Source organism: Salvelinus fontinalis, chromosome 10, assembly GCF_029448725.1.
Source record: "Salvelinus fontinalis isolate EN_2023a chromosome 10, ASM2944872v1, whole genome shotgun sequence".
Taxonomy (NCBI): Eukaryota; Metazoa; Chordata; class Actinopteri; order Salmoniformes; family Salmonidae; genus Salvelinus; species Salvelinus fontinalis.
Window position 1 is genome coordinate 47,440,502 of NC_074674.1, and position 24,828 is coordinate 47,465,329.

The following is a 24,828-nucleotide window of genomic DNA, read 5'->3' on the forward strand; positions in this document are numbered from 1 at the left end:
GGCAACCATGCATGGCATCAGACAGGAGTCGCGTCCAACCATGATGTATACTGGTAAAATGTTCTAGCTAGCTACATTTTCAGACATTACACGTTTCTAAAGAGATGGGTGGGGCTAAGGCTTAAGAGGGTGTGAACAATGCTGAATGGGTTTAGACAAAGAAGGGCTCTCCAATAGTAGTACCAAAACATTAAAAGACGGTTTTCTCAAAAGTGAGTTTACAAGTTGATCAACTTTCAAAGCAGAATTACTTTCCCATTGGTTCTTCAAATGCAGTGTATGATATACAATTTTGTAGATCAGAGTCTCTACTTTCATCCAATGTAAAAACCAGAAATTCAAATATTGCTACGTAAGACCGAATCCAGGTGGTGAGTCACATTTGTTATCATGCCTGTTTGCATCAGGATACATGGATGGGCCTGGGGGGGACACAGGCCCACCAACTGGGGAACCAAGCCATGACAGTCTCACCCAATCAAATTGTTGTGGTTTAAGCATTGTTGTGGGCATAACCCATCACATTTCTGTATTTTTCTAATAAAAAAAGTGTGAATGGGAGAGTGAAAATCATAAATAAATATTGGAAAACAGAGGATTTTTCGAATGCACTCAGCTGACCAACTGATACAGTATCCCCCTTTCCTATGCTGGCCGGGCGGGCAGTTTGGGAACTGTTTGCCAAAATTTGACAATTGCCACCTTCTTCAGGCACCTACACTACTGCATATGGCTGATGGAAAGACAGCAGTTACACACAGCATGATGTTAATTGAGAAGCAGATGATTAACTCGAACATAATAAGCCAGTTGGTCCCAGTCATAAGAAAACAAAAACACAACCATTAAGCATTTCCCAATCGAAATGTACAACTATTACTTCCCATTGCAAAAAACATTTCACATTTAGCACACAAAGTAACCGGTGTGTCACGGCTGTTGAAAGATGAGGACCAAGGTGCAGCGTGGTGAGCGTACATTTTCTCTTTATTTTAGAAATGACGCCGACAAAACAATAAACAATACAAAACAAACCGTGAAGCTCAAAGGCTATGTGCCCTAAACAAAGTCAACTTCCCACAAAGACAGGTGAGAAAAAAGGCTACCTAAGTACGGTTCCCAATCAGAGACAACGATAGACAGCTGTCCCTGATTGAGAACCATACCTATGCCAAAACATAGAAATAGAAAATCATAGAAACACAAAGCATAGAATGCCACCCCAACTCACGCCCTGACCAAACCAAAATAGAGACATAAAAAGGATCTCTAAGGTCAGTGCGTGACACGGTGACTTAATTTAAAATAGAACTGACAGCGTTTGAACTACTTTGCAGATATGAAACAATCAGATGATCATATCAGTCAAAAATATCATATTCCCAGTTCATGCTACAAAACCAACTTTATTAAAGGTTTAAAAAAAAAAGTTATATTTGACTCAACGTTCCATGATGTAAACTAAGGCATTGCTGGCAGAATAGATGGATGTAGTTCAATGCATGATTACTATAATTCACCAGTACGTTTCATGGTAGTCCCAAAAATATTGCTATCAGGTTGTAAATCACAGCTGGCCTGGTACATTGTTTGCTGCCTCCATTCAGGATGCACTGTTTCAGTTTCAATATCAAACAATTCTGGACATGTCACGTCCTGTATTGTATTGTGACCATAGAAAGCTTTTATTTTCTACGGTAGAGTAGGTCAGGGTGTGACTGGGGGGTTGTTCTAGTTTATATTCTCTATGTGGGGTTCTAGGTTTATTTTCTATGTTGGTGACTTGTATGATTCCAAATTAGAGAAAGTTGGTTATCGTTGTCTCTAATTGGGGATCATACTTAAGTAGCATTTTTTCCACATGTGGGTTATGGGATATTGTTTATGTTTGGAGTTAGTACACGTAGCATCTCGTTATTCACGGTTCGTTGTTTGTTTCTTTATTTGTTTTGTTCTGTATTGTTTTGGTGAGTTTAATTTATTAAACATGTGGAACTCTACGCACGCTGCGCCTTGGTCCGACCAATTTTACAACGAACTTGACAGAATATCCCATCAACAAAGGACCAAGCAGCGTGCCCAGGAGGAGATGGCATCCTGGTCTTTTAAGGAGATCAGGGAGAGAAGGTCCTGGACTTGGGACGAAATAATGGCAGGAGACAAGAGCCTGCCATGGAAGCAGGCGGAAGCAGCGAAGGAGGGACAGCGATGAAGTCGGGGAGGAAGACCACAGAAACCCCAAGAATTTGGGGGGGGAGGGCACATGGAGCAGTCGGTGGAGCCGAGGAGTGACCCAGAGCCAGTCTGGGAGAAGAGGGAGAATTTGGAGGAGAGAGAAATGGGAGAGATGTTGAGTTAGTGGAGGATGCACGGATTTTGCCCGAAGGAATGTGTTGTCAGTTTGGTGCCACCTGAGTCAGCTCCCCGTACTCGTCCTGAGAAGTGTGTTAAAGTTCCGGTACCATTGATGCCGGCTCTACGCACCAGGTCTCCAGTACGTCTCCACAGTCCGGTACGTCCTGTGCCTGCTCCTCGCACTCTCCTTGAAGTGCGTGTTCCCAGTCAGGTACGTCCTGTGCCTGCTCCTCGCACTTTCCCTGAAGTACGTGTCCCCAGTCCGGTACGTCCTGTTCCTTCTCCCAGCACTCGCCCTGAAGTGTGTGTCATCAGTCCGGTGCCACCTGTACTGGCCCCACGCATCAGGCTTCCAGTGCGCCTCCCCAGTCCAGTATGTCCTGTGCCTCCTCCCCGCACTCGCCCTGAAGTGCGTGTCACTAGTCCAGTGCAACCTGTTCTGGCACCACGCATCAGGCCTCCAGTGCGCTTCCCCAGACTAGTACGTCCTGTGCCTGCTCCTCGCGCTCGCCCTGAGGTGCGTGTCACTAGCCCGGTACCACCAGTGCCGGCCCCACGCACCAAGCTTCCTGCGACGATCCCCAGTCCAGAGCTTCCTGCGCTGATCCCCAGTCCAGAGCTTCCGGCGACAGTTCCCAGTCCAGAGCTTCCGGCGACAGTTCCCAGTCCAGAGCTTCCGGCAACAGTTCCCCGTCCAGAGCTTCCGGCAACAGTTCCCAGTCCAGAGCTTCCGGCGACAGTTCCCAGTCCAGAGATTGCGGTGACAGTCCCCAGTCCAGAGCTTCCGGCGACAGTTCCCAGTCCGGAACCTCCTCTGACGGTCCACGGTCCGGAACCTCCTGTGATGGTCAAAGGTCCAGAACCTCCAGCTCCATGGCCGGAGCCTTCCCCTGCTCAGATGCCCAGTCTGAGCACGGCATCCAGTTTAGCTCCAAGGCCAGAGTCTTCTTTTGCGTTGGTGCCCAGTCCAGGCACCGCGTAAAGTCCCGCTCCATGGCGGGTGCTTTACCCTGCGCCGATGTCCAGTCAAAACATGGCGTCCAGTCCAGCTCCATGGCAGGATCCCTCCTCTGGTCCGATGCCCAGTCCAGACATGGCGTCCCGTCCCACTCCAAGGCAGGAGCCTTCCTCGGGATCTAGGTCCAGTCTAGGTACAGTGTTCAGCCTGGGTCCGTTGCTGGATCGACGGGGTGAGCGGGTTTTTCGGCCCGCACCAGAGCCACCACCTAAGATGGTGGATCCGAGAGCTGAGCGGGTACTTCGTCCCGCACCAGAGCCGCCACCAGCACTAGACACCCTAGTGCCGGTGGTGATTTGACACAATTATAATCATGGTCTTGAATTGGACTATCATTTTTCTGGTCTCAGTCTTGACTCAGTTTCGTACTCCTTGTCCCCTCCCGGTCTCGGTCTTTACTCGGTCTCACCCCCCCCCTTCCGTCAAGGTCTTGCCTCAGACTCGATTTGCTCCAGTCTTGGACTTGAATCGGTCTCGCTTTTGGTGGTCTTGAATACAACACTGGATAACAGGGTACATTAGACTATACAATACATTAACATCAGCAGTCAATACTGCTAGCTAAGGTTACTACTCTAATGTAGAAAAGTTTGTGGTAATACGCACATCCTTAAAACATAGGTGCTGGGCTGATAAAGAATACTAGTCAACAGCTTCACAAAGACCCAGGTCAAGATTACATGATCATTTTGTTCCAAACTTGAGATAATCAATAGAAGGTTCTCAACAATCCAATACATTCTATCTGATGTATTGTCAGTTTGTTATTTTGTTATTAGCCCAACATAATTGAAGACAATATTATTAGGTACCAGTACTGTTCAAAGGCATACAGTGTAACAGAATATGATATTGCCATTATATTACTGCCCAAATGAATCAGGACAACATAGGATTGGAGGCTGCAGTAATGTTGAGATGCCAGTAGGGAGAGCTCTAGTCTAGAACACTAAAACCTTCAGTAGCACTTTGATGCTGCTGATGAGGAGAGATGGGAATGGGTCACATTTTGTATCTTTAAAAAAATGAAAGCCCACTCCTCAAATAAAGAAATGCACCTACGCTGACTTTTGTCCATTTTCTATTTAGATACAGTAACATTGCTTTCAGGAGATGCTGTTCATGCATGTTAATGCCCTGACTAGGCTACTTTTAAAATGCATCTTTCCAGAGATGTTCGATCCGATTCAAGTCCGGGCTCTGGCTGGGCCACTCAAGGACATTCAGAGACTTGTCCTGAAGCCACTCCTGGGTCGTCTAGGCTGTGTGCCCGGGGTCTTTGTTCTGTTGGAAGGTGAACATTCAACTCAGTTTGAGATCTTAGGTGAAGGTTTTCATCAAATCTCTCTGTACTTTGCGCCGTTCATCTTTCCCTCGATCCTGACTAGTTTCCCAATCCCTGCCGCTGAAAAACATCCCCACAGCATGATGCTGCCACCACCAAGCTTCACCGTAGGGATGGTGCCATGTATGATTGGTGGTGTGCTGCAGAGATGTTTCTCCTTCTGGAAGTTTTTCCCATCTCCACAGAGGAACTCTGGCGCTCTGTCAGAGTGACCATTGGGTTCTTTGTCACCCTGACCAAGGCCATTCTCCCCCAATTGCTAAGTTTTGCCGGGCGGCCAGCTCTAGGAGAGTCTTGGTGGTTCTAAACTTCTTCGATTTAACCTCTCTGGGATATGTGGGAAGGTAGCGTCCCACCTGGCCAACATCCAGTGAAAATGCAGAGCGCCAAATTGAAATAAATTACTATAAAAATTTAACTTTCATTAAATCACACATTCAATATATCAAATTAAAGCTACACTTGTTGTGAATCCAACCAACAGTCAGATTTCAAAAATACTTTACGGTGAAAGCAAACAATGCTATTATCTGAGGATAGCACCCAGCTAACAATCACAGACCATCACATTTCAACCCTGCGACAAAAAACGCAGAAATAAAGATATAATTCATGCCTTACCTTTGACGAGCTTCTTCTGTTGGCACTCCAATATGTCCCATAAACATCACAAATGGTCCTTTTGTTCGATTATTCCATCGATATATATCCAAAATGTCCATTTATTTGGCGTGTTTGATCCAGAAAAACACCGGTTCCAACTTGCACAACGTGACTACAAAATATCTCAAAAGTTACCTGTAAGCTTTTTCCAAACATTTCAAACTACTTTTGTAATACAACTTTAAAAAATACCTAATGTCAATAATCGATAAAATTGAAGACGGGATGATCTGTGTTCAATACCGGAGGAAAACAATGTGTAGCATGCTTTCTGGTCATGCGCCTCTAACAAACAGTACACTTCACTGGAGCCTCATTCTGAACATGGCTACTTCTTCATTTCTCAAAGGAAAAACCTCAACAAATTTCTAAAGACTGTTGACATCCAGTGGAAGCGATAGGAACTGCAGGAAGGTCCCTTTGAAATCTGGATTCCCAATGAAATCTCAAGAGAGTGACCTAAAAAAAAAAAGTCTGAAGGGTTTGTCCTCGGGGTTTTGCCTGCCAAATAAGTTCTGTTATAGTCACAGACATGATTCAAACCGTTTTAGAATCTTCAGAGTGTTTTCTATCCAATACTAATAATATTATGCATATATTAGCATCTGGGACTGAGTAGGAGGCAGTTTACTCTGGGCACGCTTTTCATCCAAACGTGAAAATGCTGCCCCCTATCCCAGAGAAGTTTTAAGAATGATGGACGCCACTGTGTTCTTGGGGACCTTCAATGCTGCAGAAATGTTTTGATACCCTTCCCCAGATCTGTGGCTGGAGCAAAAATAGATAACAGTATGGGGATGAGGTAGTTGGATGGGCTATTTACAGATAGGCTAGCCAGTCTTGTGTTTCACAATTTTTTGTGATTTGTTTCCAGTTTGTTATGTTGTTTTTAGCCAAACATTATAAAGGAAATTATTATAAAGATGGTGCCGTAATATTGAGATGCCAGTAAGGAGAAGTCTAGTCTAGAACACTGGATCCTTCAGTAGGTAAGGAGGAGTGTACATTGAACTGATTAGGAGAATAGAATGAATGATATCATGGAACTGACCACATGTAAATTAAACTTTGACTTGTTACATATAGAACTCAGAATGTGTTGCCTTGCCCCTCTAAGATATTATAAACATTCCAAATAGAATAGTGAACAAATAAATGACATGGTTCTGTATTTAAAGAAGTGTAAGGTCCATCATTTGGAAGTGTGTGACCCACTCTTATTCACTAACCTCCCTTTTCTGATGTGCTGGTCTGGTCATGATGCATGTGTTAAAGAGGAAGGATAGTTCTGCATCACCTACTTGTGCCCTGACTACTTTAAATATGGTTGAACCACAGTGTTCCAATGCACTGTTAGTAAGTTGACTTACAGTACAGACCTCTCCCCTTCACTCTGTAAGTACTCTTGACAATATCTTGAAATATTGTTTTAGTTATTTGTATTTAGTCATAAGTTATAGACTTGAGGGAAATATATAATTTACTTCTTGTTATGTTTTGAGCTGTGTTTTGGTTGTTACATCAGGGTCAGTATTCAATAAGTGTGTCAGTGTAGTAGTGCTGATCTAATTAAATCAAATCAAATGGTGTTTGTCACATGCGCCAAATACAACAGGTGTAGACCTTACTGTGAAATGCTTACTTACAAGCCCTTAACCAACAATGCAATTCAAGAAATAGAGTTACATCGGGATGACATGATGAACCAGGTGGAACACGACATGCTCAGTATAAAGCTGTTGTGTGTGTGTGTGTGTGTGTGTGTGTGTGTGTGTGTGTGTGTGTGTGTGTGTGTGTGTGTGTGTGTGTGTGTGTGTGTGTGTGTGTGTGTGTGTGTGTGTGTGTGTGTGTGTGTGTGTGTGTGTGTGTGTGTGTGTGTGTGTGTGTGTGTGTGTGTGATTCACTTGCTGTTTAGCCTCACAGCTTGGGGATAGGAGCTATCATTGAACCTGGTGGTCAGTCTTTAGGCTGCTGTACAGCTTGACGGACCGTAGAGGATTGAACATTTATCCTCCTATATTTGGGGTTCTGAGAATAAAACAGCTTCAGAACAATCAATGTAGAAATATGTGTTTACAGTTCTACAGATCTGTTCAATAAGTGGTTGTTGTTGGTGATGATGATGTATGTTGTATTTCACCAGCTGGTGAGTTGTTGTTTATGTTTCTGAGACTGCAGGGTGGGAGATGCAACAATGGCTTTGAGAACAGCAGGAAGTGTGTTGGTGGTCTTTCTCTGGTCTGTGGCAGGTATGGTCCCATTCATAACTGTTTTAGTTGCCCTGTGTTTCTATTTACAAACATGTCTAAAATGTTAAGAGTCATAATGTTATTATGTTGATCTGTTTGTCGTATCTACTTCACTTTATATAGTTGTCTTTCAGTCCTCATTGAGAGATGCTTATCTGTGGTTTCCATTCACACTCAACTCAGCAACTACAGCAACAAAGTGTGGACACAACCTTCTATTATTGTGAGCCATTTTGGCTTAATTGTGATTCCCTTGTGTTGTGTGACTGTGTGTTTCAGTGGTACTGGGTCAGGATGGCTGGAGTGTGACATACACCCCTCAGAGTATCTGTACCTTGAGGGGGTCAACAGTTGATCTGTCCTGCTCTTACACATATCCCAGTGGTACAGTCACAAAAACCCGCTGGTTCACTAAATGGGGGACTGGTGTAGAACCTGAAGATATAGGTCAGGACCCAGAGTATGCAGGTCGTCTGGAGTATCATGGGGATAAGGAGAAAGACTGTACCCTGAGAATCACAGACCTGAGAGAGAGAGACTCAGCTACGTACTGGTTCAGACTATTAACAGATCAGGAAGGAGGGACATATACTGGCCAACTTGGAGTGACTTTGTCTGTCACAGGTACAGTAAAAAATAGCTTTTATTTTGAGTTCAAATTAGTTCTGGACAATTGTTGTGGTGTGTGTGTATAATAGTCTGTATAACATAGGATTTCTTCCATCTTTGTATTAGAGTGATAAGTCAGTGATAAAGGGATTTACAGTGATATTGTTTTTTCTCCAGGTCTTCAGGTGAAGGTGACTGGTGGACATCAGGATAAGACACTGACCTGTAGCACCACCTGTACTCTGACTGACAACCCCACCTACATCTGGTACAAGAACGGACAACATCTAGATGAGAGCACCTCCCCCCAGTACAAAGACCCAGTCTCCAGTAACTATGAAGACAGTTACTCCTGTGCTGTAAAAGGCCATGAGGATCTCCACTCTCCTGCTGTGTGTGAGTGTTAATTTAATACATTATACTGTGTGTTGGTTTCACTTTGACTTTTGAGAACTTTTAGCATTTCTAGAAAGAACTGAGAATATAATCCAGTTGACCTCTTGTTATGTCACTGTGTTTCAGGTGTTGATGGTCAGAGCTGCAGCAGAGTGACTTACACCAAGAGGAGAATGTGTGTCTTGAAGGGGTCAACAGTGGACATATCCTGTACTTATGTTGGTTATAATAGAGTCAAATCATCACTTTGGTTTAGTCCTAAACAGAGATCTAGGTGGAGTAATAAGTTGACACCTGAGGACCTAACCACAGACCCAGAGTCTGCAGGTCGTGTGCAGTACACTGGAAGAGAGAGTGGAACATATGAAGGTCCCTCCTCCCTGAGAATCACAAATCTGAGAGAGGAGGACTCAGCTGAGTATCGCTTCACTTTTAAAACTCAAAACTTTGAATGGGGTCATAGTTTCCCTGGAACAACTCTGTCTGTCACAGGTAATACTACACTGTATGATACAACTGTAAATCATAATGAATTACAGGAGAAAATAAATGAACTATCCTGTTAACACAGAGGTGTATGTGGTTTTATACATATTGTTTCAGGTCTGCAGGTGAAGGTGACTCCTGCTGCAGAGGGACAGAAGACACTGACCTGTAGCACCACCTGCAGTCTGACTGACAACCACAACCCCACCTACATCTGGTACAAGAACGGACAACGTCTAGATGAGCCCACTTCCCATCAATACTCTAGTAATACCCTAGTAGTGTTGGGTCATTCTGCAGACAGTTACTCCTGTGCTGTAGAACACCATGAGGACCTCCACTCTCCTGCAGTGTGTGAGTATGAATGAAACTAGTATTGTATGTGGTATCATTTAGAACCAATAAGAATGCTATTACTTTCTCTATCAATATTCTTAACTATATACATTGGAATGATAAACAGTTTAATAGATGTATGTACATGTATGTTAATATTTTGTTTAAATTCAAAATGCACCTGTCCAATACATCTAAAATATTTAGTCTCATTATCGTTTCAGGAATTGATCAGTTACATTTTGTTTCAGGCGTTCTGGGTGAGAACTGTATGAATGTGACTTACACCCATCAGAGTATCTGTGCTTTGAAAGGGTCAACAGTGGACATATCCTGCTTTTACACACATCCCAGTTGGCATAACGTCACAGAAGTATCCTGGTTCAACAAATGGATGTCTGGTGTAACTAAAGACTTGAGCCAGGACTCTGAGTATGCAGATCGTGTGGAATACCATCGACAAACAGAAAAGGACTCCACCCTGAGAATCACAGACCTGAGAGAGAGTGACTCAACTGAGTACAAGTTCAGATTTACAACTGATGAGGCCAGATGGGGATACAGCTTCCATGGAACAACTCTGACTGTCACAGGTAACACAGCATACCACATTATACAGTTTTGAAGAGTCATGATGTTAATAATTAACTCACACCAATTCTGAACCATGTACACTTTTTTTGTTCTCCTTTAATTCAGGTTTTCAGGTGAAGGTGACTCCTGAACAGTATTCAGAGTATAAGACACTGACCTGTAGCACCACCTGTACTCTGAGTAACCCCAACCCCATCTACATCTGGTACAAGAACGGACAACATCTAGATGAGAGCACCTCCCCCCAGTACAAAGACCCAGTCTCCAGTAACTATGTAGACAGCTACTCCTGTGCTTTAAAAGGCCACGAGGATCTCCACTCTCCTGCAGTATGTGAGTGTTTCTTTATAGAGGGACAGATCAAATTTTGCTGGGAGACTAGAAAGGACTGGTCTCCAAAGTAAAACATATTTTCACATTACCCTCCCTTTGTACTGTAAAATAAATTGAACACCCTCCCCCCTCAGAATGAACTCAAAATAATGTTTACGACCACAAATAAGAATAACTGTAGCGACCCTGCATTTATAAACGTGAAAACCGACTTTGTCACTTCAGCCTGCTGTTGTGGCATGATCGATGCCACGCAGGGCTACGGGCCAGACGTTTGAGGGTTCCCGACCACCACAGACAAGCTCACCCTGCCTGTTCCATTACACTATGATAATATACAAAATATATGCAACACATTTTCCACCAACAGGTTTCTGTGCCAATGCAGCACACAACCAATAAACAAAGCAGACCAACTTCAGCCACTTCAATGTCATGGTTTGTGTTTTCAACACCACAATAAATAGACAATGTAAATCTGGACAGAGAACACATCCCTCCCTACCTTGTAGTCTTACCCAGTATTGAAGGCTTGACAGAGAACACATCCCCCCCTACCTTGTAGGTTTATCCAGTATTGAAGGCTTGACAGAGAACACATCCCTCCCTACCTTGTAGTCTTACCCAGTATTGAAGGCTTGACAGAGAACACATCCCTCCCTACCTTGTAGTCTTACCCAGTATTGAAGGCTTGACAGAGAACACATCCCTCCCTACCTTGTAGTCTTACCCAGTATTGAAGGCTTGACAGAGAACACATCCCTCCCTACCTTGTAGTCTTACCCAGTATTGAATGCTTGAGAGAGCACACCTTCCCTCCCTACCTTGTAGTCTTACCCAGTATTGAAGGCTTGACAGAGAACACATCCCTCCCTACCTTGTAGTCTTACCCAGTATTGAAGGCTTGACAGAGAACACATTCCTCCCTACCTTGTAGTCTTACCCAGTATTGAAGGCTTGACAGAGAACACATCCCTCCCTACCTTGTAGTCTTACCCAGTATTGAAGGCTTGACAGAGAACACATCCCTCCTTACCTTGTAATCTTACCCAGTATTGAAGGCTTGACAATCTCTGAATGTCATTACACTTGTTGGTGTTTTGTAATGGATGTCTCTTTCCGTTCATCAAATGTCTGCAGCTCAGTTTGGATTGATTGACTGATTGATTTTATTTGTTTGTTAAAAAAATACAAATATAAACAATATTTTTTAAGTGAACAGGATTGTTGTTTTAAAGGATTGTACAATAAAGTCGGGGACTTATTTCCATTGTGGTCCCCATGTTTTACATCAATACATATACAATTATACTTATACAATTATACAATACATATATATATTATTATTAATTATACTTATACAATTATACAATACATATACAATTATACCAAACAAAAATATAAACGCAACGTGCAACAATTTCAACTATTTTGCTGAGTTACAGTTCATAAAAGGAAATCAGTAAATTTAAATAAATTCATTAGGCCCTAATCTATGGATTTCACATGACTGGGCAGGGTCACAACCATGGGTGGGCTTGGGGGGGCATAGGCCCACCCACTGAGGAGCCAGGCCCAGCAAATCAGACTGAGTTTTTCCCAACAAAAGGGCTTTATCACAGAAAGAATTACTCCTCAGTTTCATCAGCTGTCTGGGTGGCTGTTCTCAGATGATCCCGCAGGTGAAGAAACTGGATGTGGAGATCCTGGGCTGAATGTAAAAAACCACACAATCCTTCCCATAGCAAAAACTAAATAGATCTGTCCCTAATACATCACTGTAAAACTGTATCAAATGTATTTCTGTGTGTGTGTTGGTTTCACTATGTAATATGAGAACTGTTAGCATTTCCAGAAAGAACGGAGAATATAATCCAGTTGACCTCTTGTTATGTCACTGTGTTTCAGGTGTTCAGGGTCAGAGATGCAGCAGAGTGACTTACACCAAGAGGAGAATGTGTGTATTGAAGGGGTCAACAGTGGACATATCCTGTACTTATGTTAGTTATTATTCCACCACATCATCATTCTGGTTTAGAAGTGATAAGTCGACCCCTGAAGACCTAACCAGAGACCCAGGGTATGCAGGTCGTGTGGAGTACACTGGAACATACAGAGGTCCCTTCACCCTGAGAATCACAGTTCTGAGAGAGGAGGACTCAGCTGAGTATCGCTTCACTTTTAAAACAAACAACTTTGAATGGGGTCATAGTTTCCCAGGAACAACTCTGACTGTCACAGGTAATACACTACACTGTATGATACAACTGTAAATCATATTGAATTACAGGAGAAAATAAATGAACCATCCTGTTAACACAGAGGTGTATGTGGTTTTATACATATTGTTTCAGGTCTGCAGGTGAAGGTGACTCCTGCTGCAGAGGGACAGAAGACACTGACCTGTAGCACCACCTGTACTCTGACTGACAACCCCAACCCCACCTACATCTGGTACAAGAACGGACAACGTCTCGATGAGCCCACTTCCCAACAATACTCTAGTAATACCCTAGTAGTGTTGGGTCATTCTGCAGACAGTTACTCCTGTGCTGTAGAACACCATGAGGACCTCCACTCTCCTGCAGTGTGTGAGTATGAATTAAACTACTATTTTATGAATTAAACTACTAGAAATTATCAATAATTTAATATCAATGAGAAGAGTATTACTGCTTTATCTATCAATATTCATCATTACATAGAAATTACACATAATGTCATAGATGTATGCATGTCTATAGGTAGCATTTTCAGTACCTCAAACACTTGAAGAATAGTTTAGTAGACACTCTGGTCCGAAAGTATCTCCAAATGTATTCATGTTCATGTTTAGTGTAAGTGATAGTTCTCTGAATTTAGATATAATTTATTTTTGACATGACGTCATTTGAGGTAGTGTACTACAGTCCTGACCCTCTGACATATTCTCCTTTACTAGATGCTCCAAAGAACACCTCAGTATCAGTCAGTCCCTCTGGTGAAATAGTGGAGGGCAGTTCAGTGACTCTGACCTGCAGCAGTGATGCCAACCCACCTGTGGACAAATACACCTGGTACAAGAAGAATGGAGCTTCACTGAAAGGATCTGAAAACACATTCCTCATCACCAACATTAACTCTGAGGACAGTGGAGAATACTACTGTGAGGCTGAGAGCATATATGGGAGTCTCAACTCTTCTTCTGTGTCTGTGGACGTTCAGTGTTAGTACACCTAACCTTCTCTTCTTTTGATCAGAGAATCACACATATTTAAAGTCATATTTAACTTATTTCAATCATAAGTCCAAGTTCCATGATGCTCCTCATGGAACTTGGACTATGTATTAGCACTATGTATTAGCAATGTGTTACATATTGTCCACCAGATGGCCCAAAGAACACCTCAGTGTCAGTCAGTCCCTCTGGTGAAATAGTGGAGGGCAGTTCAGTGACTCTGACCTGCAGCAGTGATGCCAACCCACCTGTGGACAAATACACCTGGTACAAGAAGAACGTAACCTCACCAAAAGCATCAGGACAGAGTTACAGCATCACTAACATCAGCTCTGAGGACAGAGGAGAATATTACTGTGAGGCCCAGAATGGAAGAGGATCTATGAACTCTACAGCTCTGATGATCATTGTAGCAGGTAAAGTTTAATCTTTAATACCTCAATACAAAATTACTTTTCAAAATATATCTTAATAATTATACTTTGGAATATTACACTTTTGTTAATAACTATGGATTTGCTTATAAAATCCCCAAGTATTAACAAGTATTACATTGATATTCTGTTTTATTATTATAATAATATTATAGTTCATTAGAACATGCTGTGTACTCATATCATCCATATTTTATTTTAGGGAAACAGACCTCAGTTCTGACTGCAGCTGTAGGAATCATAGTGGTTGTTCTGGTTCTCATCCTCTGTCTCTCTGGACTCATGTGTTTCAGGTGAGTTTTTTTGTTGTTTATTATTTCACTTTAGAAGATTCAATAATTCATTAATTGATTAATTCATTAATTTGTTTACAAAACAGGAAGAAATCCTCCAAATCCACCTCTGACAAAAAAGATACAGCAGACGATGGACAGGTGAGTATGTTGGAATCAGAAGATGACTGTGATTAACGTGTATGCTTTGTGGAACATTTCTACTCCTCATGTTGTCTGTCCTCTCCCTCCATCAGGGAGACTCTAGTCCAGTGTATGACAACATCTCAGGCATGGTCATGACCTCTACTGCAGCACAGACAGCAGCCACAGACGACCAGGATGATGTTCACTACGCCAGCGTCCACTTCTCTCGTTCCAAAAACCAGGAAGTGCCTCTGTACTCCACCGTCCAAGTGCCTCAGCCCCAGAAAGAGGATGAGGATGTCCAGTACGCTGCTCTGAATTTCAACCTCCCAGTGCTGCCACCCGGTGAGCATATTCTGCATTAAGGTCATTCATATGCTGCAGTTTATTGTAGGAGATGTCATCAATAAGCAAAACAGTTGACCCCTAGTGACACCTATGAACCCAAACTATGAACCCAACAATGGACATCTCAATACAATTACACGGAACCCAAACCTGCTGCGCTCGTGCGCCATCGTGCGCTATCCTGCATACATTTATTTTGTCCCCATACACTAAACACGATCACGACATGCAGGTTAAAATATCAAAACAAACTCTGAACCAATGACATTAATTTGGGGACAGGTCGAAAAGCATTAAACATGTATGGAAATTTAGCTAGTTAGCTTGCACTTGCTATCTAATTTGTCCTATTTAGCTAGCTTGCTGTTGCTAGCTAATTTGTCATGGGATATAAACATTGAGTTGTTATTTTACCTGAAATGCACAAGGTCCTCTACTCCGACAATTAATCCACACATAAAACGGCCAACCGAATCGTTTCTAGTCCTCTCTCCTCCTTCCAGGCTTTTTCATCTTTGAACTTATATGGTGATCTGCATCTAAACTTTCATTGTATTGCCACGACGACCGGCAAAACAGTTCGTCTTTCAATCACCCACGTTGGTATAACCAATGAGGAGATGGCACGTGGGTACCTGCTTCTATAAACCAATGAGGAGATGGGAGAGGCAGGACTTTCAGCGTGATCTGCGTCAGAAATAGAAAGGAGTTCTGTTTTAGCCCTTGGCATGGCAGACGCTCGTTGGCGCGCGTGAGCAGTGTGGGTGCAGTAATTGAATAACATGGATTTCAAAATGTATTTTGCGACGCTCGCGCACGCGACGTGTCCGGTCTGGTCAGCATGTAAGTGACCACTATGAACCCAAACTATGAACCCAAAAATTGACATCTCAAGACAATTACTATGACTATGACTATGTCTATAATGAGGGAGTGATGTTATGATGGTTTTGAGGAACTGTTCTTCTGTTCCAAATGGCACCCTATTCCCTTTTTAGTGCACTACTTTAGACAGAGCCCTATAGGGTGCCACCATTTGGGACGATGTCTTTGTTTCATTTCTGTTTCTCTCTCTTCAGCAGCACAAGCAGATGAGGAGGACTCCTCTGTTCTCTACAGTACAGTCAACAAACCCTGAACCAGGAAGACCTGAACGCAACAAACCCAGAACCAAGAAGACCTGAACACAACAAACCCAGAAAGAAGAAGACCTGAAAAGAACAAACCCAGAAAGAAGACCTGAACAGAACACGTTTGACAAAAACCTTGTTTATCTGGACCTGTATATTTAAACTGATATAATGCCTGTGGAGGTGTGGAATATTGACCATTATAAACCAGGTGGTTTGAGCCGTGAATGCTGATTAGCTGAAAGGCGTGGTACACCAGACCGTATACCCTGGGTATTTAAATTTGTATTTACTGGTCTAAGTACATTGGTAACTAGTTTAAAATAAGGCACCTCGGGGTTTGTGGTATGTGGCCAATATACCACGGCTAAGGGCTGCATCAAAGCACTCCTCGTTGTGCATAGGAACATCCCTTAACGGTAGTATATTGGCCATATACCACACCTCCTCGGGCCTTATTGCTTAAGTTTATAATGGCAACAAGGCACTTCAGGGGTTTGTGGTATATTTTATTTCACCTTTATTTAACCAGGTAGGCAAATTGAGAACACGTTCTCATTTACAATTGCGACCTAGCCAAGATAAAGCAAAGCAGTTCGACACATACAACAACACATGGTTACACATGGAGTAAAACAAACATACAGTCAATAATACAGTGAAAAATAAGTCTATATACAATGTGAGCAAGTGAGGTGAGATAAGGGAGGTGAAGGCAAACAAAATATATATATAATAAATACAAATATAAAAAAGGCCATGGTGGCGAAGTAAATACAATATAGCAAGTAAAAAAAACACTGGAATGGTTGGTTTGCAGTGGAAGAAAGTGCAAAGTAGAGATAGAAATAATGGGGAAAGATAGAAATAATATATGACCAACATACTGTACCACGGCTTATTTTAAACTGGTTAACAACATAAATAGAACAGTAAACAAGTATTTTTACGTCATACCCGTGGTATATTGTCTGATATACAGTATAGACTTCTGAAATTCTGTTTCAGCCAATCAACATCCATGAACCAAACTACTCAGTTTATAATAGTATATAGTAATATATGCCATCTAGTAGACACTTTTATCCAAATTCACAGTCATTACAGTCGTGTTTCAATACATTTTTCGTATGGGAAGTCCCAGCAGGGAAAATTTTGCAAATGTATAAATACAAAAAACTGCAATATCACATTTACATAAGTATTCAGACTCTTTAACCTCACTAGGGTAGGTTGCAGCATTCTGAATTTTGGATGAAAAGCCCAAAGCCTGCTACTCAGGTCCAGAAGCTAGGATATGCATATAATTAGAAAACACTCTAAAGTTTCCAAAACTGTTAAAATAATGTCTGTGAGTATAACAGAACTGATATGGCAGGCGAAAACCTGAGGAAAATCCATCCAAGAAGTGCCTTTATTTTGAAATGTCTGTTTTTCCATTGAAAGCCTATCCAAGATACAAAGAATTATGATGCAGTTCACAATCTCTATGCCTTACAACATGTGACAGTCTTTAGGCATTGTTTCAGGCTTTTACTCTGAAAAATGAGGGAGAAACAGCACTTTCAATGAGTGGACATTGGACATTTCCAGACATGAAGCCAGCGCGTGACCGGGAGCGTGCCTTTCTTGTTTCTCCTTATCTACTGATGAAGCTTTTGTCCGGTTGAAATATTATCGATTATTTATGACAAAAACAACTTGAGGATTGATTATAAACATTGTTTGACATGTTTCTACGAACCTTTATGATACTTTTTTGATTTTTCGTCTGTCTTTTGTGACCGCGCTTTGTTCCAATGGAATACTGAACAAAACGCACCAGCAAAACTGAGGTTTTTGGACATAAAGAGGGACATTATCGAACAAAACAAACATTTATTGGGTAACTGGGAGTTTTGTGAGTGTAACCATATGAAGATCATCAAAGGTAAGTGATTAATTTTATCGCTATTTCTGACTTGTGTTACTCGTCTACTTGGCTGGTTACTGTTTGTAATGATTTGTCTGCTGGGCGCTGTTCTCAGATCATCGCATGGTTTTCTTCGCCGTACAGTCTTTTTGAAATCTCACACCGTGGTTGGATTAACAAGAAGTTTATCTTTAAAGCGATGTATAACACTTGTATGTTTCATGAATTTTATTTTTATAATGAGTATTTATGTTTTTGAGTTTGGTGCTCTGCAATTTCACCGGATGTTGGCCGAGTGGTACGCTAGCGTCCCACCCCCTCTAGAGATGTTGATAAGTACTTTGTCGAAGCACCTTTGGCAGTGATTACAGCCTTGAGTCTTCTTGGGTATGATGCTACAAGCTTGGCACACCTGTATTTAGGGAGTTCTCCCATTCTTATCTGCAGATCCTCTCAAGCTTGGTCAAGTTGGATGGGGAGTGTCGCCGCACAGATATTTTCAGGTCTCAGCTCTGGCTGGGCCACTCAAGGACATTCAGAGATTTCTCCCGAAAGCCACTCCTGCGTTGTCTTGGCTGTGTGCTTAGGGTCCTTGTCCTATTGGAAGGTTGAACCTTCGCCCCAGTCTGAGGTCCTGAGCCCTCTGGAGCTGGTTTTCATCATGGATCTCTCTGTACTTTTCTCTGTTCATATTTCCCTCTATCCTGACTAGTCTCGCAGTCCCTGCCGCTGAAAAACATCCCCACAGCATGATGCTGCCACCACCGTGCTTCACCGTAGGGATGGTGCCAGGTTTCCTTCAGACGTGACGCTTGGCATTCAGGCCAAAGAGTTTAATCTTGATTTCATCAGACCAGATAATCTTGTTTCTCATGGTCTGAGAGTCTTTAGGTGCCTTTCGGCAAACTCCAAGCAAGCTTTCATGTGCCATTTACTGAGGAGTGGCTTCCGTCTGGCCACTCTACCATAAAGGCCTGATTGGTGGAGTGCTGCAAAGTTGGCTGTCCTTCTGGAAGGTTCTCCCATCTCCATAGAGGAACTCTGGAGCTCTGTCAGAGTCACCATCGGGTTCTTGGTCACCTCGCTGACCATGGACCTTCTCCCCCGATTGATCAGTTTTGCCGGGCGGCCAGCTCTAGGAAGAGTCTTGGTGGTTCCAAACATCTTCTATTTAAGAATGATGGAGGGCACTGTGTTCTTGGACCTTCAAAAATTCAGAAATGTTTTGGTACCCTTCCCCAGATCTGTGCCTCAGTACAATCCTGTCTCTGAGTTCTAGAGACAATTCCATCGACCTCATGATTTTTGCTCTGACATGCACTGTCAACTGTGGGACCGTATATAGATAGGTGTGTGCTTTACCAAATCATGTCCAGTCAGTTGAATTTACCACAGGTGGACTCCAATCAAGTTGTAGAAACATCTCAAGGATGATTTATAGAAACAAGATGCAGCTGAGTTCAATTCCGAGTCTCAAAGAAAATTGTCTGAATACCTATCTAAAGATATTTCTGTTTTAATTAGCAAACCTTTTTAAAAAGCCTTTATTTGTTTTGTCATTATGTGTATAGTGTGGTAGATTGAGAATACATTTGTATTTAATCTGTTTTAGAAGAGGGCTGTAATGTAACAACATTGGAAAAAAGTCAGGGGGTCTGAATACTTTCCCAATGCATTTTATATAATTATGTATTTTTTATGTTATGTTTCTGAAACAATCATCAAACTTTGGGAGACTTTTGCCTCAACGTCCAGGAAAGAGTTCTGCTTGATGCAACGTTTCTTAATGCTTTTATCAAATCTTTTTTTGTAAACTGTGTTATGACATTTTTTTTAATATACTTTTAACAATAAACTTCATTGTCATTGTTTTCACCTTGTTATAACAGTATCTTCAGTGGAGAGGAAATGGAAATCTTTCAACATCTCACCTCTTGTACTTTACAGTACATATAGTAACTACAAATAATACATTTACATTGGGTTGTATAGCAATAGTGGTTTATTCACCTTCAATATCATCATCATCATCATCATCATCAGTACAAAAAAAACACAGACACTTTCAGACGGAGCAATGTCCTGTTACATGAAATATTATTTGTTGCCATTTTAAAACACATCATGCAGACACAGTATGACATCATGGATGTTTGGAGTGTTGAAGGTAGTTCCACCAGCGAGGGCGTTCCACTCCGGAACACAGAAAGATGGAACATACCGGAATGTTCCATGATTGATAATATTACATCTCACAGTTAACAAGTTCAGATTATTTCTTGATTTAAAGCCTTTGTCCTTACATGAATATCCACCATTTTGTCCAACTAGTAGTTAGAGAATAAAATACATCATTGTTTAGTGAGAATGTGATGTCATTTGTTTCTTGACCCCCTAACTAGTGTCAAACTTTCCCAGGTAGGAAGAGAGGGGTTAGGGGTGGATGGGAGAGTGGGAGAGTGGATATCCAATGGAGAGGCATCGTTTACCCCCCTGACAGCCCCATTGAGTCTGTTTTGGGGATAGAACATGGGGCGGGGGCAGTGGGGGTAAATATGGGCGTCCCTTCTGATAGGCCACACCCACAGGAAGTGTCACTAAATGACGTTGTCGAACAGATGCATGGACTGCATGATGTTCTCATCCTGGACGGGAGGCAGGAAGGGACAAAAAGCACAACGGGTAAGAAGCAGCTGGAGAGAAGGTTTCATTCTATTTCCATGTATCTCTTTCCTCCTAGAAACCCTGTTGTATAAGAACCCAAAGTGAACCGGAGGGACTTGTTGTGGTCACAATAACAACCCTTTGCTCTGACGTCCCTGTGGTCCTTCACACATTCCTGAGTCACTACCTAGGGATTAGTAGAGGTCATCCAGACCGTTTTTACATGTATAAACAGCTGGATCTCGTCTGAGCGGTTAGCTGGATATGACGATACCCGCTACGTACTTAATTGATTGGTTTTGGTTCTGTCCACTATAGTGTTGTCTGGTCAGAACATGGTGTTGAGGCCCGTCACTCTACACTTGATGGTCACCACCACCACATACATGCAGACACAGCTGTTTCCATTTGAAGATGTTATATATTATTGGGTGGTTATATTCACTGGACTCACACTTCAGTAAGGAACTGCATGTCAAAAGTCTGCCAGCAACACAACACTTATTCTCAAGACTGACGATGTCGTGCACTAACTAAAGGTGGGGGGAGGCGGTGTCCTGCAGCGCATCCAAGCACCCTGATTGATTGGATGAACAGCGGTGCAAAGGGTGATTGACAGGGCTGCAGGCCAGTCAAGTTGAGAGGGCATGCAAACACACACAGTCATACCACGCCCATAGAGCTCTGGTCAAAGGTAGTGCACTATAGAGGGATTATGGTGTCATTTGGGACGCATTCAGTGTAACAGACAGGGGCGAAAATCTGAGATCAACCTTGGAGGGGACAATTACATTAAATTTTCTCAAGAGCAATACCTGAGGGGGGACACCAAAAGTAGTGCTGTAACACATAGCATACGTTGTTAAATGTATATTGAGGAACCATAATTCCTACAACTGGATAATTGATAGGTACAGTAGTTAACTGAAGGGTTTTCCCAACTTGTTCAAATGTTTAAATCATTATAATTCTACTACTAATAATAGTTATAGCAGTGCTCCTTACCAGTCCAGTATGTATGCAGGTATTCGTACTTACAACCAGCAATATCAAGAAAGGTCAGTAGGTGACAATGGTACTGTACACTGTATGGGTGTAGTTTTCATAAATACAATGAACATGGTGTGATCACATCTAAAAGAATCTCCATTGAGAACCATCACAAAGTTGGTCTCCGTATTGAATTGACCTTTTAATTGGACTTTTTCTGATACATTTATATAGTCATTAAATATGTCCACCTGGCCTGAGTCTACAATATCTTTGCAAGAACAAAAAGCTTAAAATAAGTACAGTTCTAAAAGCAAAATAACTACTTCAATGAAAAACCCAAATAAATCAAACAAAATATCCTTCAGTGTCTCAACTCTTCAAACAGCAGCTATGGACAAGTATGTCGCACAAAGTATGCCATTTTAAATAAAATAACATGAAATAAATCATTTGTAAGTGTACTGAAAACTACTAAACAAAAGAACAACTATCAATTACACCATGGGTTCTCAAACAGGGTTCCATGGACTAATTGCAAGGGGTCCGTGAAATAAAAAGTGTAATGAATGTAGTCAGTACCACAAGGTTTCCAGTAAGTTTACATATAATATAGAGGGGGTGGAGGTCCCTGAGGACCGCTCAAAACCTTGCCTGCCTTGCCTCAAAATATGCAGGGGTTCCAGTACCCCAAAAAGGTTGAGAACCACTGCTATACACACTACTGAACAAAAGAACCGAGCATATGTTTGCGGGTTTCCTCAACAACACATCAGTTGGCACTTTCGCAATGCCCTCGCCTGTTGTCTCCGACACCCTGTATAGCCCAATAAACTCCTCGTGAGGGACAAGGTCATGGTCAACATAACGCAGACAGACATTCTCCTGTTCAGCACCAGAGACATCTTGAGTACCATCAATGTCACGCCCTGGCCTTAGTATTCTTTGTTTTCTTTATTATTTTAGTTAGGTCAGGGTGTGACATGGGGAATGTTTGTGTTTTGTTGGTTTTGGGTGTTTCTATGGTAAAGGGGTTGTTGGTGTAGTATATGGGTTTGTGTTGAGTACATGTGTCTAGCGTTGTCTATGTGATACGTTTGTAGCCTGTGTGTGCACATCGTTGTTTAGCTTCACGATCGTTTTCTTGTTTTGTTTAGTTCATAAGTGTGTTTGTTTCGTTTGCCTTCTTCAAATAAAAAGGAGATGGCTTATTTTCCTAAAGCTGCGTTTTGGTCCGTCAATCCACCACACGATCGTGACAATCAACAATTAATGAAAATTGTACAATCGGAAGAGACCTAATCTCAGCTGCAATGCCTCGAATGACTATTGGCCATGATGTTCAGAATTTCATTCTGTGCTTTTGGGCCTGTGTACATTGTGGTACGCTCTGTTAACCACTTCAGTAAAATGGGATCATCCTCTTCTGCCCTAAGTTTCAAAATCTGGTATAAATTCCCACTGTCATCCGTGTGGCCTCTAAAGGCTTGTCCCTGTCTTACTACATGCCGCACCGAACTAACAATTTTCATCAAGCAATGCCTTGCGTCATCCTGCTGTTTACCCCACGCGCTGGACATAACTGGACACTGATTGGATTTAGCTGGTGTGCTGTTACAATTACAAAGTGGCGGTGGGTTTGGCAATTTTGATGTGCTGTGAATTTTTCAATGCCTTTTCTCCAGTTCCTAAATCCTGCACTAATGAAGGCAGCATCAGCTCTTTGACCAAAAGATGGCTGGCTTGAAAACCCTTGGCTACAGTGAAAACACAACACTCCTTTTATTGATGGGTTATAATGTAGCCAGGGGAAATCGCGAAACCATCTCTCTTGAAACGTCAACACTCTGTTGGCAAGAGTTTGCGGTTCTATAAATTGTGGGTGTGGCTGATATGGTTTTGTGCCATCACTGTGGTAACTGGACAATGCTGTGCCACTGTCCCCTATACTGGTGCTGCTGGCAACAAGGGTGACACTTGGTCCTGCCGTGGCTGTGACACTGTCCTCTGAAGTCTCTCTCCCTGGCTCTTTCCCTTTCACCACCCTAACTGACTCAGTCTGTCTCCTAGAAAATAAATAAGGTGTTTGCCATACTCCTAACTACCGGTTCCCAAAACTACACAATTAATCACAACAGCAATACCATTGCCGTAAACAAATCTTAGTTTAGTCACCAGTTTAAGTTGAGAGTGGGGGTATCCATGGCATTTTCCAATTATGTCCCTATTTTACAAGTCAAAAAAATTGAGAACCTTTCATAATGTTGCCAAACAAAGACTCAACAAACTTACCTGAGACTCCCTGTCTCTGCCAATCTGTCCCTGCATATCTGTCCCCAGCTCTGCTGTCTGTGTGCCATCTGTTGCCTGCTCTGCCTAATGACATCATTGTGAAACATTTCCATTAGCATTTCACTTCTTTCTTATGAACATTTTATCAACTAGTCTTTGAGATATTAGGATACTAGAGTTCTTACTATGCGTTTTGGTGTACTGACAAATACTCTGATGTCCGTCTTCTTACTTTTTTCTGCCATTTTTCTACCTGGCTGGCTGGCTGGCCTAGCTGCACACACACACATTTACACAACACATGCTGCAACCTGTTGTAATTTAAATAGTTTGTTTCATATTGGCTGGCTTCCAACAATAGCTGAATTTGTAAAGCTAGCGAGCACCAATTCCATTTCTGTGTGTTTGCTATAATCTTTGCTACCTGGTTAAATAAAGGTGAAATAAAATAAAATAAAAAAAGTTCACTAGCGACAATTTATCTTTTGCAACGAGACCATTATATATATTTAAGACAATGGTAGAAGAGAGTGTAGTTTTGTTCTGTTCAGTTTGGACTTCAGTTTATTGCTAACCTTATCACAGGGACGTCGAAGCACTACAGCTGCATGCTGATCTTGGAATAAACTGACGATAGCAAAGATTCCATCTTTGACGACGCCACATAAATGGAATAGGTACTAGCTAGCTTGATAGTTAATGTTTGCTTTAGTTTGCGCGCTAGCTCTGCAAATTCAACTAGTGTGTGAACCCTGCCAACATAAAAATAAATAAATAACATTGCTATGGACCTGCTATGGATTGACTGAATGAACCTCACGTCAGTTACGTACATGTCCCTTTCGGACAGTAGATACGAACCCTTTATTACCTTGCCAGCTAAAGAACTGGCAGTGGATCAAACCATTGTGAGGCAAAGGGCGGGGGGGGTCGCAATCTTTTGAAATTTAAATGCGCTATTAAGTGTCTATAATCAGCACAAGTGCTTTCATTGCGTATTATTAATATTATTGAAATTACATAGTTATGTTTACAGTG

The 24,828-nt window shown here is 42.1% G+C and overlaps 1 protein-coding gene across 1 annotated transcript in view; it reads left to right on the forward strand.

Moving 5' to 3' along the window:
- The window catches only part of LOC129863318 (uncharacterized), an 87,045-nt gene extending 67,357 nt beyond the window's left edge, over nucleotides 1-19,688 (forward strand). Inside the window, exons 28-42 of the mRNA XM_055935208.1 lie at nucleotides 3,210-3,471; nucleotides 7,910-7,918; nucleotides 8,515-8,635; nucleotides 8,762-8,810; nucleotides 9,207-9,475; nucleotides 9,709-10,050; nucleotides 10,157-10,384; nucleotides 12,293-12,625; nucleotides 12,739-12,975; nucleotides 13,326-13,589; nucleotides 13,754-14,017; nucleotides 14,238-14,328; nucleotides 14,415-14,469; nucleotides 14,565-14,799; nucleotides 15,882-19,688. Of these exons, the coding sequence (XP_055791183.1) occupies nucleotides 3,210-3,471; nucleotides 7,910-7,918; nucleotides 8,515-8,635; nucleotides 8,762-8,810; nucleotides 9,207-9,475; nucleotides 9,709-10,050; nucleotides 10,157-10,384; nucleotides 12,293-12,625; nucleotides 12,739-12,975; nucleotides 13,326-13,589; nucleotides 13,754-14,017; nucleotides 14,238-14,328; nucleotides 14,415-14,469; nucleotides 14,565-14,799; nucleotides 15,882-15,940 (2,818 nt within the window). The 3' untranslated portion in view covers nucleotides 15,941-19,688. The remainder of the gene's footprint in view (nucleotides 1-3,209; nucleotides 3,472-7,909; nucleotides 7,919-8,514; nucleotides 8,636-8,761; nucleotides 8,811-9,206; nucleotides 9,476-9,708; nucleotides 10,051-10,156; nucleotides 10,385-12,292; nucleotides 12,626-12,738; nucleotides 12,976-13,325; nucleotides 13,590-13,753; nucleotides 14,018-14,237; nucleotides 14,329-14,414; nucleotides 14,470-14,564; nucleotides 14,800-15,881) is intronic.
- Nucleotides 19,689-24,828: the final 5,140 nt, after the last annotated feature.